This window comes from Pseudorasbora parva, chromosome 16 (genome assembly GCF_024679245.1).
Source record: "Pseudorasbora parva isolate DD20220531a chromosome 16, ASM2467924v1, whole genome shotgun sequence".
In the NCBI taxonomy this organism is placed as follows: Eukaryota; Metazoa; Chordata; class Actinopteri; order Cypriniformes; family Gobionidae; genus Pseudorasbora; species Pseudorasbora parva.
Window position 1 is genome coordinate 25,361,632 of NC_090187.1, and position 18,278 is coordinate 25,379,909.

Genomic DNA, 18,278 nt, shown 5'->3' on the forward strand with positions numbered 1-18,278 from the left:
AATTACTCTGTGGGTTTTAACATTTGTTAACACATTTTTTGTATTTATTCATAATTCATGAACAAATGGAGTATCCCTATCAGATGTTATTAATAATTTAATGCTATCTATAGAAATTTGTATTTAGTTTAATAGTTAGAAAGTTTAACAGTTAATTCATTTATTTAGATTGATAGAAATTCTCTCTCTCTCTCTCTCTCTCTCTCTCTCTCTCTCTCTCTCTCTCTCTCTCTCTCTCTCTCTCTCTCTCTCTCTCTATATATATATATATATATATATATATATATATATATATAAACAAACAAAACAGATTTAAATTTTAATCATATAATTTATCTAAAAGTAAAATTGACCTTCCTCAAAATTCTATATATATTCATTACATATACAGTGTACATATACTGTTATTACACATTATACATATAATGTTTTGTTTGTTTTTCTTTCAAATAAGTTGAATACAAAGTAAAATGTAATCAGTTGATAAAATATATAGCAGGAAATAAATTGATCAGTCCAAATTAACATTTTGTTGCAAATTGCAGTTCCTCTTCTTGTCAATCTTATTCAAAGTCCAGTTCAACAACCTATGGTGTGTTTAAAGTACATACAGTAACTTGTCCATCTCTCTTTCAGGTTCCTGCTCTAATGATCCAACAGGTCTAGTGTTATCTGACGGAAGTGTGACCACAGACCCTGACGTGTACCTGAAGGGATGGGCTCTGGGCGAGTGTGTCCGGCACCAGGAGGTTGTGTCGTGTGCTGTAGGCGGGGCGGAGGGCTGCGATGTGTTAAGTTCTGAGGTGTTTGGCCGCTGTCACGCGCTGGTCCCTCCGCAGGACTATGTGCAGATCTGTCAGAGTGTGGCCTGCCAGCCTAATGCGGTGTGCGACCTTGTTACCGCCTACAGCACAGTGTGCCGTCAACAGGGAGTGTGTGTGGACTGGAGGACGCCCACCCTCTGCCGTGAGTTTTCTGTGATTAATAAGTCATGAAGTGAAGCGTATGAGGACCCTCTCAGATCAGCGGCTCTAGGCCTGTGAGATAGTGGTACTTTGATCAGTGTGCCTGAAAAAGAGGATTATACGAGGTCTGTGTGCAGTAATGAAAGTCTTAAGCTTGAAAGAAAGTTAATGTGGGAGCTATACAACTAGTGGCTTGTATTAAAGAAACCGATTCCCCCAAAAATGAATAAACCACCCTCATGTTGTTCAAAACCGGTATTCTGTTATGATCACGAACAAACCTTTTAACCAAACTCTAAAAAAGATAATAAAAAACATAAAAATATAATCTTGTTGAGCTATTGTCTTTTGAAGTCATACCATAGCTTTGTTTGATTTTTTTTATTAGATTTTTTTTTTGTCATTAATTACTGATATCTGATAATCTTCACCCCTCTGGCAGAGTTGTAATTTATTTAAAAAGATTTTTTAAAATAGTATTTTTTTTTAAATACTATTTAAAAAATTATTTTTAAATAAATTAATATTTTTTGTTTGTTTCACATAATATAATTAATCATAAGACTTATTGTACAACTCCTATGGAAAACTTTTCTGGAGTTTTTTGTTGTTGTTATTTTTGTCTCTGTGAATTGTTTGGCAAGAGTCAGATGACATTTTTGTGTGTGAAATGTGACAGTTTCGTGTTCCATAAAAAAAAAAACAGCATACGTTTTGAACAACATGAAGATGAGTAAATAATGATCGTAATTTGAGACTTTATGTTGCAACAACTCATCAGTGTACATTATTCTAAAAAGGTCTTCATAATTTTTTTTTATAACTTCACCTCTTTTCCTCCAATTTTCCTTAGTACTGACTGAAACAAGTCACACATGTGGGGGAAAAAGATATTAAACAATGATATAAACATTGTCCAGATGGACAAAATCAAGTCCCATCCCACAATATTTCCTACTGTTCTCTTTTTCACTCTGAAATGTTGTATAACATAATTAAATATGTTGTGAACTGCATTTCATATTGTTAATAATTTTGTGTTTGACACTTAATAGAGAAGTGTCAAATACATGAATTTTACATGTATTTTTTTCTGTGTGTGTAGCCATGTCATGCTCAAACTCTATGGAATACACTGCCTGTCGAACGGGATGTTTGGAGCAGTGCGGCCAAAGCCAGTTCAGTCCTGGTGACATGATGGGTGATGGTTTAATGAATGGCAATGGATCGCTGTGCTTGAACACTCCCACAGAGGGCTGTTTCTGCCCTGAAGGGTCCGTGTTGATGGGAGATAAGTGTGTGGGCAAAGAGGCCTGCAGTCAGTGTGTGGACCACCATGGGAAAACCTATCAGGTATATTCATTTTACCATTTATTAAACATTAGTGCCTTTTATGATATTGCTATTGCCACCTTTATACAACCAATAAGCCTTTGTCAGATCTGTGGTATAGCATACAACAGCCTCATGATCTTGGTGTGTTTCAGTTTATGGAAAGCTGGAATCCTGAGGACAACCCCTGTCTTCTGTGTGTGTGTCTGGATCAGCAGCGCATTAACTGCACTGCTTTACCCTGCAGCAATGCTAAAGGTAAAGACACAATGTGTATATATTCACCCTCACTGTCACTCTCGTCCACTACACGATTAACAGCCCCATTTCTTGAAGTGATTTCTCAATGTGTGTTGTCATGGCAACTGTTGCTGTGCTACAGCCCCAGAGTGCGGACAATGTGAGGTTCTCCAGGAGAAGATGGGATCCAAGTGCTGCCCTGAATATGAGTGTGGTGAGCTGATAATACACACAGAACAGAAGAGAATCCAGATACAGTATGTGTATATATATATATATATATATATATATATATATATATATATATATATATATATATATATATATATTAGAACTTTGAGATTTTCACTTTGAGATTTTTTTATAATTAGCACTTTGAGATTTTCTTTAAAATGTAAAGTGCTTTATAAATAAAATGTATTATTATTATATTTATATATATATATATAAATAATTCAACTGTATATACTGTACATTTGTTCTATTAGTGTTATGTTTCTCAATATATATATATGGAAAGAGACATAACACGCATAATACATTTATAGTGTATACAGTTGAATTAAAGAGAACAGTAAAAAATTCTACCCTAAAAACTATAATTCTACAATACAAGTCATTTTTCACAGTGCTGTTTGCACAAAATACACACAGTTTACACTAACATATGTTTTGCACAGTATATCCCGGAGGTGGACAAAGTACACAACTTCATTACTTGAGTAAAAGTAACAGTACTACTGGTCGAATATTACTCCGTTACAAGTAAAAGTTGTAAAAACAGATTTTTTTCTTAAGTAAAAGTACAGAAGTATTTGTTTATAAAAGTACTTAAGTATCAAAAGTAAATTTCCTTTATGTCAACACATTATTTTGTATTATTGTTGTATAAATACACACTATGCTAGCCTACGACTAACTTAACCTAATTTAAATACTTGTATGAAGTTACAAAGCTCTTTACAAAGCTGCTATCACTTTAAGGCTGAAAACATCTGATATTCTCCCAACTGTTTATCTTCACTTAAGATATAATCAGCTTTGTTTATGTGAAAAAAATCTCGAAAAAAATTAACATTTTGACATCCGTCTTCTTCCATTTTGCTATAAACTATAAATCAGTGCTCAAAAAATCCTGTGAAATCATTGAACTTCACGTGACCCTACAAGAGTGATTCCTGAAAGGCTTTCTGCAAAAAAAACCAAACACCTTTTAAAGAAGAAAAAAAATAATCCACTGACTTTCAAAGCTACTACAGAAATGACTTTCGACTTTGAGGACCTTGATAGAAATGTAGTGGAGTAAAAACTTCTTCAGAAAAAATAATACTCAAGTAAAGTACAGATACTCAAAAAGTGTACTTAAGTACAGTACTCAAGTAAATGTACTTAGTTACTGTCCTCCATCAACACTAGATGTTGGTAAAAGTATTTTTTTTAAATTTGTGTAAATAATTTAATATAGCCACCAACATTCTAATATCAACAAATACAGCTAAATACTAATATCAATATCTAATATGGCCCCGATATATTGTGCATCTCTAGTACCCAATATATATATGGGCATGCTATTTCTCTAATTCTTTCATATTTATTATACATGCAATTGGTAAGCACGCATATTAGTTTAGAGATTGGAGCATTTACACTTTTAACATTTATTTAATCACACAGGTGTAGATCAAATGTAGAATGCAAGTAAGTGTAAATTGTAGATCTTTACTTTGTTATATTATTATAGTTATATCATTTCCCTTATACAGTCTTATAAATCTTAACCTTAAGTCTTCATGGATATATTACACTTTCACTACCCATATACTCTCAGGTATGATGACATCTAATAGCAAATTGGCAATACTAAAATAATGTGTTGTGATGTACTGTGTGTGTTTGTAGTGTGTGATGCAAACTGTAAGCGGTCAGATCCCCCTCTCTGTGATCATGGTCTCAGTGTCGTCCTCACAAACCCTGGAGATTGTCTGCCAGTTTACCAGTGTGGTGAGAGCTCATATACACACATACTCCAGTTCGTTTCACATAGATGGTTTTCAATCTCGTAGACATTATCTCTTTCACCGCCTTCTCTCAGTTTGTAAAAAGGATCAGTGTCCTGTGACAACAAAACCATCCTGCCCCGCACACAAGAAGCTGTCTGTCAAACCGTCAGAGTGCTGCGATTCGTATGAATGCGTGTGCGACTGCCAGAACATCACCCGCACATGCCCTCCAGGTTACATCACGAATACCAACACCAACGATTGCAACTGCATAGAGGTCACCTGCACGCCTGATAAGGTTGGCACGCTTTGCGCTCTCGCTGCTCATGTGTTATTTGCTTGCCCTTGCAGCTCCATGCCCTGATGAGTGTACTCTGCAATCAGCATGTGATGGACTATTTATATGTGCAGGTGTGTGTGGTGGACGCTGTGGTGTACCAGGTGGGCAGCAGGTGGGATGAGAAGTGTAAAACCTGTGCCTGCACGGAGCAAACAGACAGACAGACTGGCCTTCACATCGCTCAGTGTGTGGACCCTGTCTGCAACCAGATCTGTCCTCTGGTGCGTCCTACACAATTTCGTTTCTGTCTTTAAGTTTGAATAATATTCGCTTTGTATGGATTTCATTCAATTTTATGAACTTTGAATATATTAAAATGATTTTGTTTTAGGGTCTACTAGAATATGTTTTCATGCTTGAAAGAAAAAAAACAAAACAAAAATGTGTATACATATTTTACACATACTTAATACATGCTGCACCACTGTCTGTCGGTAACACTTTGTTTAGTTCCTCTATCTATGGAGCCTCCACCTTCCAAAAAGAGAAAGTTGCTCTGATTGTTCGGCTGGACCAGTGAGTTGTGATTGGGCAACCAGTTTGAGAAAAATATCACGCCCTTACAATAACCGCAAGTTTCAACAAACCACTAATACAACTCAACCAGGCCTCGCACCTTTTTTCCGTATGTTTTTGCCATGAATTATTGAAAGAATCAAGGTTTTAATATTGTTTATATGTCTATGTGGTGTTTTTTAATATGCTTTAAGACAAACCATGTGCAAATTCATCAGTCAACACCATTGCTGCTGAATGTTTTCTCATTAAAACTGCATGTACCAAAGACAGCCGCAAAAACACGGTTTGAAACTGCCCCTCTCTCCTACCGTCACAAACTTGTAACCAATCCCATCGGCTTTTATTTAATTCTGAATGGATTATATACAAGCGGCAACTTCCCCCAGTTTCTGCTGAAGCCAATCCGGAAGTAATTTAAACTGCAATTCCTCGACTGGCCACTAGGAACAGGCTCCAGAAGGGAACAGAATCTCATTGACTTCTATGTTAAAATTCCCAACTTTACAGCAGAAAAAACATTTTTACAGCCTGGTACAAATTGTGGTTTTGGCCTATACAGCTAATTTTGCCCTTCATGACAACTGTGAGGGGAGTGAATTTTTTATAACTCATTCGTTTAAATTAAGCCTTAAAGTTCTGCATAATTATGGGGCGTGGCCACTTTAATTGACAGGTGAATAGCCATTTATCCGCTGTCTGTTAGCCATTGCATCACCTCAGCTCCGCCCACATCCCGCCTCTTTGACCATTTTCTGTTATCCGGTCGTGACACGCAATGAGGATGCTGCCAAGATGGCAACGGCCAGCTCATCTCTACTAAGGGTGTCCCCGACTAAGGATTTACACATTCGAATCAGAATTGTCGAATCTTTCTATGGTCGACCGATAGTCGAATCATCTATGTGTGTGTGAATGGGTTGGGAGGGGCATGACACTAGTCAGCAGGAGGGTAAAACTATTTGTATTTTTCTTTGCACACTGCACACAGCAACAACTTTTAATGAAGCGATCAAAAATGCCTGCCGACAAAACTGACAGACGAACTGACAATGGCTTTCTTATTTAGGTTTAAATAAAAGGTATGTGGTGGATAAACATTCGTAATCCGTTTTTTCGAAACATGTTAAAGCTGCGATCGAAATACAGAACATCACACAAATATATAGAAGAACACTTTTAATAAATAAGCCTTAAAAAAATACCTGCCTAGAGAGGAAAAGAACACTTTGAGTGCGTTTACATGCACGTTCTTAAGCCGATTTCGTCGCACACCAGACGTGAAGCTCAGTGCCACGTCTCAGGTATCTCTCACCACCACCAGACGTGCACATTACACGCAAGCTCATTTTTTAATCGACTTCTGACAGAAGAGCTGCACGATGAGTGTATCTTGTAGCACAGGGTGAAATCAGTATGTACATTGACGATTTGAGGGAAATATAATATGAATTTAATATAAAACCTTGAAATGGCGGTCTGTGGCTCCACCGCGGACAGGCACCGAATGCCGCCACCGGTGTGTGTACACTCATTGAATGTGTTCGAATTTGAAAGGCACAGCGCTGAGCTTCGCTTTGCGGTGCGAAGCAGAGCGCCCTTAAAGGGGTCGCACATCGGACGCGAAGCTCAGCGCCGCGCTACGTCTTCAAAAAATTTGAGCACCCCCATATTGCCAAAATGGTATGATCCTCATTTCATAACACCTGCGAAGATTTGACTGTGAGATTGGTGGTTGAATCCGTCTCCGCATATCGATGCATCAAATCTTCGACTATTCGGGGTCACCCCTAGTCTCTACTTTATGCTTCAAAACTGCCTTTCAGAATCCTATGGGTGACATCACGGACACTACGTCCATATTATTTTATAATCTATGATTATATATAGCATAGAAAGCACGCAAAGACCTCTCCCTTTACAATTTCTCACCCCTTTGCGATCTCACAAAGTTTCGTTATATTCAATGAAGATGTCCACTCTGCACAATGAATCTCTAATTTACTTTGTGACATTCGCAAGCATTCAGAATTTGGGACTAAACAAAAACTACAGTGAGTGGATTCTGACTAAATTAAACACCCCTGATTGGTTACTGCATTCAAAAAATCAACAAACATGTCTGTGATTGGCTACATTGCTCACCGCTGCAGAAACACATTGTAAAGAGAAATATTTGACATTCTCCAGAGCGCAAACACAAATACATACTAGAGCATTCACCAAATCTGTTCGGTTATATATTATATTATTGCAAGGGTGTAGAGTTACATTCAAGCTGTTTTAAGGCATGAAGAAATTATTTTCACAGGAAGAAAATGCTTTAATATGTCATTGTGATCATCAAAGATGACTTTAAAGGGATACAATTATTAACTGCGGGGGGACTTTAAATGAGGGATATTGTGATGTGTTCGTTCCCTGAAGAAAACTCAAAGACTATAATCGAGGCGTTTCAAGGCTGTTCAGAAACATAGCTTATTGATTTAGAGAATAACTCCCTTTGGAGTGACTTTGTGCTTTGTAACTTCACCGACATTTTTTATGCTCAAACAGCAACATTACCGGTACACACTAAAGAAAAATAATAATAGGTCCTTTTTTAAAAGACAACATGTATCAAAATTTACAGTGCATTTAACTTTTGTATTGTGACATACTGTATGAATATTCACATGGGCTTGATTTAATTAATTTCAGGCTATAATATTATATGTAATTTTTTCTAAGGCATCCATTAATATTACTCATTCTCCTAACCTCAAGTATTACATTTGTCTGTACTCATGCAGCATTGAATGAAACTAACGTCCCTAAAAAGTCATGATGAAATGAAAGTAGTGATGGATCTTTTCTTCTGTATTGTGCATCCGAGTGAAATCGCAATGGGTTATCCGAAAATAATAAGAAAAGGAAAAAAAGGGCAGGGACTTGGTTCTATACACCAGTTTTTGATTGGATTTTGAGATGTGGGCTTGTACTCAAAAATGGATGTGAGAAGTCTAGTTTTACTAGAAGATTAACCCCACCCCTCAAAAAACATATCGATGTAAGAATACACAGTAAGATCAAAACAGTGCATTTAGAAAATACAACTTTAATAAATGCCAGTCAACTTGGTGAATATCTTGGTAACAACCCAGACAGTGATTTCCAGTCATGAAAAAAATCAAAATGTTATGCTTAAGTAACATATTTCAAATCAAAAATAAAATCTTGCTACAATAGTATTGTACTGCTTTTAAATCACACAAAATACTATAATTCTCAGACTGGTCCAGCTAATGCATATGCACATTTAAAGTAACCACCGTTTCTTACATACAGTTTCTTTAAGCTGTCTATCATGTGTGTTGGAGAGTTATTTTGAATCTAAGTGTGCTTAAATATATTAATTTAAAGATGAAAAGAATGATTCAATAATAAAATGAGATAAGCTTTCTCGTCCAAAAAAAGGATTTGGGTCATTTTGACCTGCGAGGAAAGGATTTGTTGCAGGATGTAAAGGAAAACCATTATTACATTCTGATGAAACAAAATGAAACCAAATACGTTTTCCCATACAATAACATGCAGTGATGAATCATGCACAGTAAGTCTACAGATATTTATAGCAAAGTAAAAATGATTTCCAATTGATTTTGTATATGTAGGGAACCACATACTCTCATTCAGAAGACGAGTGCTGTGGCCACTGCCGTAAATCCAGCTGCGTGGAAGGAGGCCATTTAAGACAGGCGAGTATTTATCTTTTTCCTTCTACTCTCTGTTTGGGTTTGAATGTGATAAGATCTGAAATAAATTCTCTTTGACTTCACATGTGTGCAGGTCGGGGAGCAGTGGGTGTCTCCAAACAACAGATGTGTGTGGAGCGAATGCGTACAGGTCAATGAGGAAGTGTTCATCCAGCATACAAACGCGTCCTGCCATCTCATGGACACGCCAAGCTGTCCACTGGGCACAGAGCTCCAGTGCAATACAGCAGATGACTGCTGCCCGACCTGTCACTGCGGTACAAACAGCCTGTCTTCCACACACAAACGAACACAGTCCAAAATGAACTTACCTTTAATGCCACACCTGGGGCCTGTACCATGATGGTATTTTAACAAACTCAGGGTTACAGGATAAGTTTTGAGTTGACAAAACCAAACCAAGAAGAAAAGTGCTGTCTATGAAAGGGGACAACTGCAAGTAAAATCTTATATATGTCCAATGCAAGTAAAAGTTATGAAGTTAGTTTAGTTGATATCTCAAGAGAATGGAACATTTAAGCTCACATGTAGTAAGTTTATAGCTTTATTTTGCTTATATTGGTCTTAAAGCTTATTTGTATGACCTTTATATAGGCTATTTATATTAATTTTAACAAAGTGCCTATTGATGATTGATTAACTAAAATGATACATGATATTTCATTGATTAAGGGTATAATAATTACATAAATTATGTTGAAGTCATTCATAATTATTGTTATTATAAATAAGCATTGTTAAAATCCAGGTGCTTTAGTCTTTAAAAACAATTTGCTATGTCTTCACCTTTAATTTGGAGTATAAACAGGGGAGTGATTTATTGCATCAGAGGTGTGTCACTTTGCTCACAGCTGATTGATCGAATTTCAGCTTGAGATCTCTTATCCAGTAGCCTGGTTAAAACCAGACCATTCTCAGTAGTAACTGAGTTATGGTCTGGCAAAAATTCCTGCTGTAGTCCAAACCGGCCGTTCGCTGTAGGCTTTGAAAGGGAACTTCTGTTAAATAAAATATCTTGCTTGGCATTGAACTTTGTGCTTTATAATTTTACAGGTATTATTTATGCTCTAACAGAAACATTACAGACTAACTAAAGTTTGAAAGATGGAATCGCGAAGAACGGGACCTTTAAAATAAAACTTCTTAATATTAGTTTTTTTATATATTAAGTGCATTCATTTACTTTCCAAATCCAATTTTATTCCCATTTTTTGTTTGAAGTGTAATTTTTTTGACCTTGCATACATATACGGCTTGTTCGTTGCTGCTCTCTGCGATTTCTTTCCTTTCTTTAGATGTTAATGCTTTTTTCCCTCTCTGCAGTTCCAATGGATGCCTGCGTGCTGAATCAAACTGTTATTGCGGTAAAGACGTTGAGTTAACATACAGAATACTAATGTGCCGTGTGCAGATGTCTTGGTGCATAACAGATTGACTTTGGGGTGTCTTGCTCTGTGTGTGTGAGTAGGCTGGAGAGCGAGTGATGGTGGATGTGTGCACACACTGCGAGTGTGTGGGAGATAAGAGGAGTTATCGGCTCTCTTGCAGGAAGATGAGCTGTTCCCCCTGCTCAGAGGTAATACCCTCACTCTGGAGATTATTAAAGGGATAGTTCACCCAGAAAAATGGCAATTCTGTCATCATTTACTCGCCCTCATGTCGTTCAAAACCTGCATGGCTTTCTTTCTGCCATGGAGCACAAAAGCAGATGTTTTTCACATGCTTGGAGAGCATAATTGGAAAAAAAAGAAAGTCTCTTAATGTAAATCTCATTCACCGGGTTTAATTTCAGCAAACCCAAATGCCATATTCCTTGTGTGTCATGATGTGTCACATCTGAATATGCAAATAAGATGAGAGAGTTTTTCAATTTGAAAGGTTTTAAAATGACACAAGGATGAGTAAATGATGGCAGAATCTTAATTTTAAAGTAAATGGAGCTTTAAAATGACCGTAAGCCCTAAATATATGAGTACAGTCATATGTGTTGTTTTGTTTTGTAGGGATATACAATGGAGCCAATACCTAATGCTTGCTGCGGTCGCTGTGTACCAACTTCTTGTAGCATCCGACGACCTGATGGACAGCTGGTCACTCTGAAAGTAAGTGAAAGTCACAAACTTTAGTCAGTATAGTCAGTTTAGAAGACACAGATTTGAATCTCGTCAATTAGTACCTCTGCGTGCCAATGAAACTGTTTAGCCATCTTAAGATGGGCACTTTGAAATAATTGTTTTATACATTTCAAAGTCACCCGTGAAATATATACACTACTGGTTATTTTATTCATTTATTTTTCATCAAATACCCATTAAATTGCTCAAAAGTTACAAAATATATCTACAAATATAGGCTGAACTTGCTATTCATCAAATAATACTAATAAAAGTTACAAAATACAAATATATTAACTGTTTTGAACATAATAATAAGAAGATAATAATAAGAAATGTTTCTTTAGCAGCAAATCAGCAAATTAGAATGATGTCTGAAGGATCATGTGACTGGAGTAATTATGAAGAAAATTCAGCATAATTATATTTTAAAATATTATAGTTTTACTGTATTTTTGGTTTAATAACTATAGGCTTGGTGAGACTTCTTTCAACTCATTAAACAAATATATAAAGCAATTGTTTATGAATAACTGAAGAAAACTACATGATATTAAACCAAACCAGAAAGTGAAGTGACTGGCAGGCTAATAAAAAAACACTTTTAATGCTTGATGAGTCGAATGCTTCAGATGTTCTATTGCTTTTTAGATAGTGTCATAAATGTGTACATGTGTGTGTGTTCAGGCAAATACAACGCGTACGGATGGCTGCACTAAATACACCTGCAGTGTGAATAAGGATGAAGAACTGGTGCTGGAGACTCTAGTGACAATGTGCCCTCCGTTTGACCGAAAAACCTGTATGGAGCATGGGGTATACACACACACACACACACACACACAGACACACATTGTGTTTTTGTGAATTGTGGGGACTTTCCATAGGCATAATGGATTTCATACTGTACAAACTGTACACCCTATCCCCTTACACTGCCCCGCCCCTAAACCTATCCATCACAGGAAACATTCTGCATTTTTTCATTTTCAAAAAGAATTTATTATTTTTATGAATCCATTTACATTGTGGCTGGCTGTTGCAGGTGATCTCAGGTTTATATTATATTGTCCTCACAATGTAATATAAACAAGTACACATACACACACACACACACACATAAATATTACTTAAAGTGCACTTAATAGAAAGATATATGTGAACTCAGTAACCGATTGTATTAAGCAGAACTCAAACTGAACGAGTTACAGCTGATTCCTAGTTCCCAGCATGCTTTGCTTCAGACTCTAAGGAGAGTACATTTTTAAATGAAATGTTGTTTTATTGCACAAGATTAAAAGAGTGAGATTTGTTAGTGTTTAATACTCTGTCATGTTGTGCTATTGTTAGCAATAAAACAGGGTTGTTAATGTTTCTAAATTTAATAGGTTTTAATTCATACAGTGAAGATTCAGTGGCACAAAGTCTTTAAATGAAGTGTATAGTTTAACTGTTGTATATTATAGGAAATATTCTCAAATGAAATAAGGTCACAGTAACTATGAACTATTGGTTTCTAAGCTTAAAGGGATAGTTCACCCAAAATTGAAAATTCTGTCATCATTTAGTCACGCTCAAGGGGTTACAAACCTGTATAAATATCTTTTTTCTGTTGAATACAAAGGAAGTTTTTTGTAACCAAGCAGACCTCGGCAGCCACTGACTACTATAGTGTGGGAAAAATATTATGGTAGTCAATGGCTGCCGAGATCTGTTTGGTTACAAACATTCGTCCAAATATCTTCCTTTGTATTCAACAGAACAAAGACATTTTGGGGTTAACTATCCCTTTAAATGTATAGAGGCAACCGGTTTCCTCAATTTAAATTAGTTATCCTAACAGTTGGGTTTTACAGTGTAGAACAACATTATAAAACTATCATATAACAAACCCTATTCCTTTATTCATAATCTACCAAACCCTAAACACCAGAATATATTCTACATGAATAAGTCACATTTATGTTTGACATGATTTACATTTTAAATAAATGCACAATGATAGAAGTAAAACTATGTCTTTGACTAGACTATGTATCCTTTATCTGCAGGGTAAAATAAGCCAGATTGGAGACACCTGCTGTGAGATGTGTAAGTATGAAACTCAGAACAACCGGGACTGCATTTCCCAAAAGTATTGTAAACTTAAACAGATTAACTTGACTCACAATGCCTTAGGAAAACGCAGCCCTGCTCGTTTTAAAAACTCTATCCGTCTGATCTAAACATGTGCATACTATGTGTCTGTTTAGGTACCGAGCCAGAGTGCAGAATAACTTTGGGTCATCTGAATTACATTAGAGTGGACGACTGCCAATCAGAAGAGAAGATAGAACTCACTTACTGCGAGGCAAGGCGATGCACTTTTATATTATCTGCCATGAAGTTCGCAACTATATCATGACGCTCTATATTTATAATTGATCCATCTGTCTTTCTCGCTCACCCACAGGGAAAGTGTAGCAGCAAGTCTGTGTATTCTCTGGACAAGCACAAGGTTGAGAGCGAGTGTGTGTGTTGCTCAGCCACAGGCACGGTGCCCATAAATGTTTCTCTACGCTGCGCTAACGGCACACAAACACGCCACCAAGTCCTCGCTGTCACTGGCTGTGACTGCATGTCGCACGCCTGTCCGACCGACTGAGAACAGGCACACAAACCTGATAAAATAACACACTAGGGAAAAACTGCCACAATACACTTTCATATATGCATCTACAACAGGTATGTTGCTCAGAGTTTGTAACAACTGATAATGGAGCACTTTATCGTACATTTCTGTTTTAATTTCAGTGTATAAAGGACACATCATTAATCAATAAACAATAATCTCAGCTAATGCATTGCCATTTTGCCACTAAACAATCTTTCCATACAAATATATTCTTGTTTATAAACAACTATTATGTGTGGTTGTAATTTATGTCTGTCTATTAGACTAAACTACAGTAAAGAGCCAGGCTAAACAAGTACTTGGCTTGGACCACTCGGTGGTGCTCTGAACACTTGAACTCATTTGTGTGAGAGCGTTCATGTGCATGGTGAATACTGATCAGTCAATTAGTTGTGAAGGGAGTTGAAGAGTACAATTTACACATCTGGAGGACATGAGTCACACTTTAAAGACTTGTTATTCACTTCTCGACCTCATGAAATATTGAGTATAATAAGGTAGAACTTTACATTTTTTACACATTTTCATACGCAATATTTATATGGCATTATAATATTGTATAATATGTGATTAAAATGTCTTAGGGAGGTTAGTAACCAAATGAAAACATTAATAATTTGTTATGTGCATAAAAGGATTAATCTCAATTTCAGCTGCCATGACCTTCAAATCATCTGAAAATCATGTCAGAAAGTATGTTTTTTAAACCCAGTGAGTCACTGCATTATTATGATGTGTTTTGAAGGTAATTATGAAAGTGCGTGCATTCTCTGATGGGATTTACTTAGCAATCATTGTGTACAAGAGCATCAGATGTTTTTCATTTAGGCCATTTAATATTCTCTCGTTAATGAATTGACTGAATAAACACTGATGTAAAGTGTGCTAAGGCAGGTAAGGTAGTGGTTGTCTCTGAGGTTTAATCCTGTTGACCCCAGAAAATGCCACTGTGCTTTTGAACAACGCACATAACCCCAGATTTATCCAAGCAGACAATGTGCTACAAATCAGTTTTGACATAAAAAGCATAGAGACTATTACTGACTCAGTTTAAATGTCAAAACAGTATCTCAACACTCTTTATTTTATAGACTCCGTTCACAATGAATATCATTAACAAGTATGATTTCATTATATAATGCGTATGGGAATACAATAGTTTAGCAAAAACTAAATGTATGTCATTATTTACTTATGTTGTTCCAATATGCCTACTGTATGACTTTATTCCATAAAATACAAAAAGAGAAATTTAGCTGAATCTCCAAAGTGTTATAAAAGTAGCCCATACTAATGCTCTCTATTCCATGTCTTCCTCTACATCTCTAAGATTGCCACGTCATTCCCACGTGTTCGGTAGTATATGGCAGGAGTTTTCAAACTGGGGTCCCCAGAAATTTTCAGAGAATAAAAAGACAAAGCTAAATTTTACAGAACATACCATTTTTTTCACTCTTAAATGTTTCACTCTTTTCTTGCTGTACATACTTTTTAATGAAATGTATATGTTTGCTTGGAGTTATTTTCACTATAGTCCATTTTATCTTGCTCATTTAAGGCAGTATTCTTAATGCAGTCTGTAAGTTAAACATTTATTGTAAAAAATGCTTATACAAATCATTTTTAATTGAAAATGTTCTTCAAATTTATACATCCAACATTAAGCATAGCCAAATTTAAGTTTGGGAAAAAAAATTCTAACAGTTTAAATGTTTTTTCATACAAATTTTTTTTTTTATTATTATATTCGGGGTCCTTGGCATCATAAAGTTTGAAAACCCCTTGTATATGGACACAAAAGAAGAATATTAAATAAGTATGTATGAATATGCCGTATTTAAATAGGATCTGCTGATTCTGAGGTATTCACCCATATACAGGTGCTGGTCATATACTTAGAATATCGTCAAAAAGTTTATTTATTTCACTAATTCCATTAAAAAATTGAAAATTGTATATTATATTCATTCATTACACACAAACTGATATATTTCAAATGCTTATTTATTTTAATGTTGATGTTTTTAACTGACAACTAAGGAATATCCCAAATTCAGTATCTCAGAAAATTTGAATATTGTGAAAAGGTAAAATTTTGAAGAAACCTGGTGCCACACTCTAATCAGGTAATTAACTCAAAACACTTGCAAAGGCATTTAAATGGTCTCTTAGTCTAGTTCTGTAGGCTACACAATCATGGGGAAGACTGCTGATTGACAGTTCTCCAAAAGACGACCATTGACACCTTGCACAAGGAGGGCAAGACACAAAAGGTCATTACGAAAGAGGCTGGCTGTTCACAGAGCTCTGTGTCCAAGCACATTAATAAAGAGGCGAAGGGTGGGAAAAGATGTGGTAGATGATGGTCCACTGTGTTTTCTGAGGTCCAAAGTCAATGCAGCCAAATACCAGGACGTTTTAGTGCACTTCATGCTTCCTGCTGCTGACCACGCCAAATTGCTACAGTAATTCAGGCAAAAGGAGCCCCAACTAGTATTGAGTGCTGTACATGCTCATACTTTTCATGTTCATACTTTTCAGGTGGCCAAGATTTCTAAAAATCCTTTATTTAAATTGGTCTTAAGTTATATTATAACTTTCTAAGATAATAAATTTGGGATTGTCATTAGTTGTCAGTTATAATAATCAAAATTAAAAGAAATAAACATTTGATATAAACCAGTCTGTGTAATGTGAATGAATATAATATACAGTTTTCACTTTTTGATTGGAATTATTGAAATAAATCAACTTTTTGATAACATTCTAATTATAAGATAGGCTCCTGTATACCATAATGCCATACAAGCCAAAGAGCTGATTTTCAACAAAAAATTTGCCACTTGTGTTTTTCTTAGTGCAAGTGGTGTAAATGGCAATAAAAAATACTTGTGGTTAAACTGTATACTTGAGTAAATTATGTTTACGGTTGGTGATAGTATCCTTAGCCTACATGAAAAGTCAATTGAACTCATGGGTCAAAGGGCATGTCAAGATGGCGGATATACCTTGTACGGAATGTTTTCAAATTTTGCAAGTTCAATTTGAAAGCAGTTTAAAAAACGTATGTCCTAAAAAAATCAAAGGTCGAGAAGTAAATTACTCAGAAGTTGTAGTTGTTTTGAATGGAGGGGCATACTGAACACGACTTTTCATTCGAAAATTGAAAAAAACAAGTAATCTCGCTCGTAAACGAACCGATTTAACGATTCAAGCTGACTGACTGAGGAAATGCGCTATTTTGGAGTAGTATTATTATATATGCAGATTTGTAATTTTAATAAGAACACGAAACTTTGTCAAATCGGTATTTTTAATGAATCGGTTGTGTGAATCATTAATGCCCTCACAGATGTCGCTTCTGATTTCCATCTCCGTTTGTGTTTAACTTAAGAAATTAAGTAAAGAAGGTTTGGAACAACATGAGGTAAGATCATTGTTGGGTGAACAATTACTTTATTTCTTATTTAATTGTTGATCATAACATATTACAAGTTATTTTTTCAAGAAAACATGTAAGATTTCGCATGTTTGGACTTGCACTCTTACATTTAGCCTTTGTGTATAAAAGAGACCGTGTGAGGGGGAGGGGGGAGTGTCGGCTGTCACCGTTCTCTCGGTGCACGCGCGCTGTGTCCGACTCTCGCTGGAAGTTTGAGCGTCTCGAGTGCTCCACGGAATTAACGGCAGCAGCACGAGCGCGTTAAGCTGCGCGGGGCCGCGAGCGGATTGTCCACCATCTCACCGGGGACATGAACATGGCACTGAACAGGTCGCCCTCTGCCACGGGTGAGTACTAGCCCTGGCACTCATGTTGATGTTGTTTTGCGCGCGCGCGCATTGGTTTCTCTGAGCCCAAACGAAAATGAATTCACTGCATCTATGAAAATGTCACTTCAACAAATTGGCTAGTTTCATGATCGCTTGATATTTAACTGTTAAAGATGCATGCTTGTTATTTCATTTAATCATGCATTTATAGCCAGTTTTGTGTGATCTGATTAAAACTGAACATTTAAGGGGCACCAAACTGGTCGTTCATGTTAATTGCAGTGAAATCACTAAGGCGCGCGCCATTATTTGCTCATTCAGACAGGCTGTCACAGTTTACCACTCATTGATGTCATTAATTGTGTAAGAATTTATCTTTTTGCTTTAGAAAACAAAGAAAAGGCTCAGTGTCTCGGAGGGGGTTTGTATAATTAGCGGGGCAATAAGCTGGAGCTATTTCAAGCGCCAACTGACGCCATGTGTTTAAGAAATCAAATGCACTTTGATTTCTTTTTCTATTTTCTTTCTTTTTTACATTGACGACATAATGTAAACTGTGATTTGACAT

General features: G+C 36.2%; 2 protein-coding genes across 3 annotated transcripts in view; both read left to right on the plus strand.

Moving 5' to 3' along the window:
* The window catches only part of vwf (von Willebrand factor), a 52,075-nt gene extending 37,909 nt beyond the window's left edge, over positions 1–14,166 (plus strand). The window contains exons 37-52 of the mRNA XM_067420038.1: positions 637–966; positions 2,071–2,318; positions 2,453–2,555; positions 2,680–2,751; positions 4,440–4,541; positions 4,633–4,838; positions 4,952–5,101; positions 9,050–9,133; positions 9,225–9,408; positions 10,475–10,515; positions 10,620–10,727; positions 11,155–11,253; positions 11,953–12,081; positions 13,317–13,356; positions 13,518–13,615; positions 13,718–14,166. Coding sequence (XP_067276139.1) covers positions 637–966; positions 2,071–2,318; positions 2,453–2,555; positions 2,680–2,751; positions 4,440–4,541; positions 4,633–4,838; positions 4,952–5,101; positions 9,050–9,133; positions 9,225–9,408; positions 10,475–10,515; positions 10,620–10,727; positions 11,155–11,253; positions 11,953–12,081; positions 13,317–13,356; positions 13,518–13,615; positions 13,718–13,909 — 2,186 coding nt within the window. The 3' untranslated portion in view covers positions 13,910–14,166. The remainder of the gene's footprint in view (positions 1–636; positions 967–2,070; positions 2,319–2,452; positions 2,556–2,679; positions 2,752–4,439; positions 4,542–4,632; positions 4,839–4,951; positions 5,102–9,049; positions 9,134–9,224; positions 9,409–10,474; positions 10,516–10,619; positions 10,728–11,154; positions 11,254–11,952; positions 12,082–13,316; positions 13,357–13,517; positions 13,616–13,717) is intronic.
* A 3,370-nt stretch (positions 14,167–17,536) lies between these two features.
* Positions 17,537–18,278, plus strand: part of ano2a (anoctamin 2a) — a 45,573-nt gene continuing 44,831 nt past the window's right edge. For both annotated transcript variants that reach the window (XM_067420039.1, XM_067420040.1), the window contains exon 1: positions 17,537–17,728. In XM_067420039.1, the coding sequence (XP_067276140.1) occupies positions 17,692–17,728 (37 nt within the window). In that variant the 5' untranslated portion in view covers positions 17,537–17,691. The remainder of the gene's footprint in view (positions 17,729–18,278) is intronic.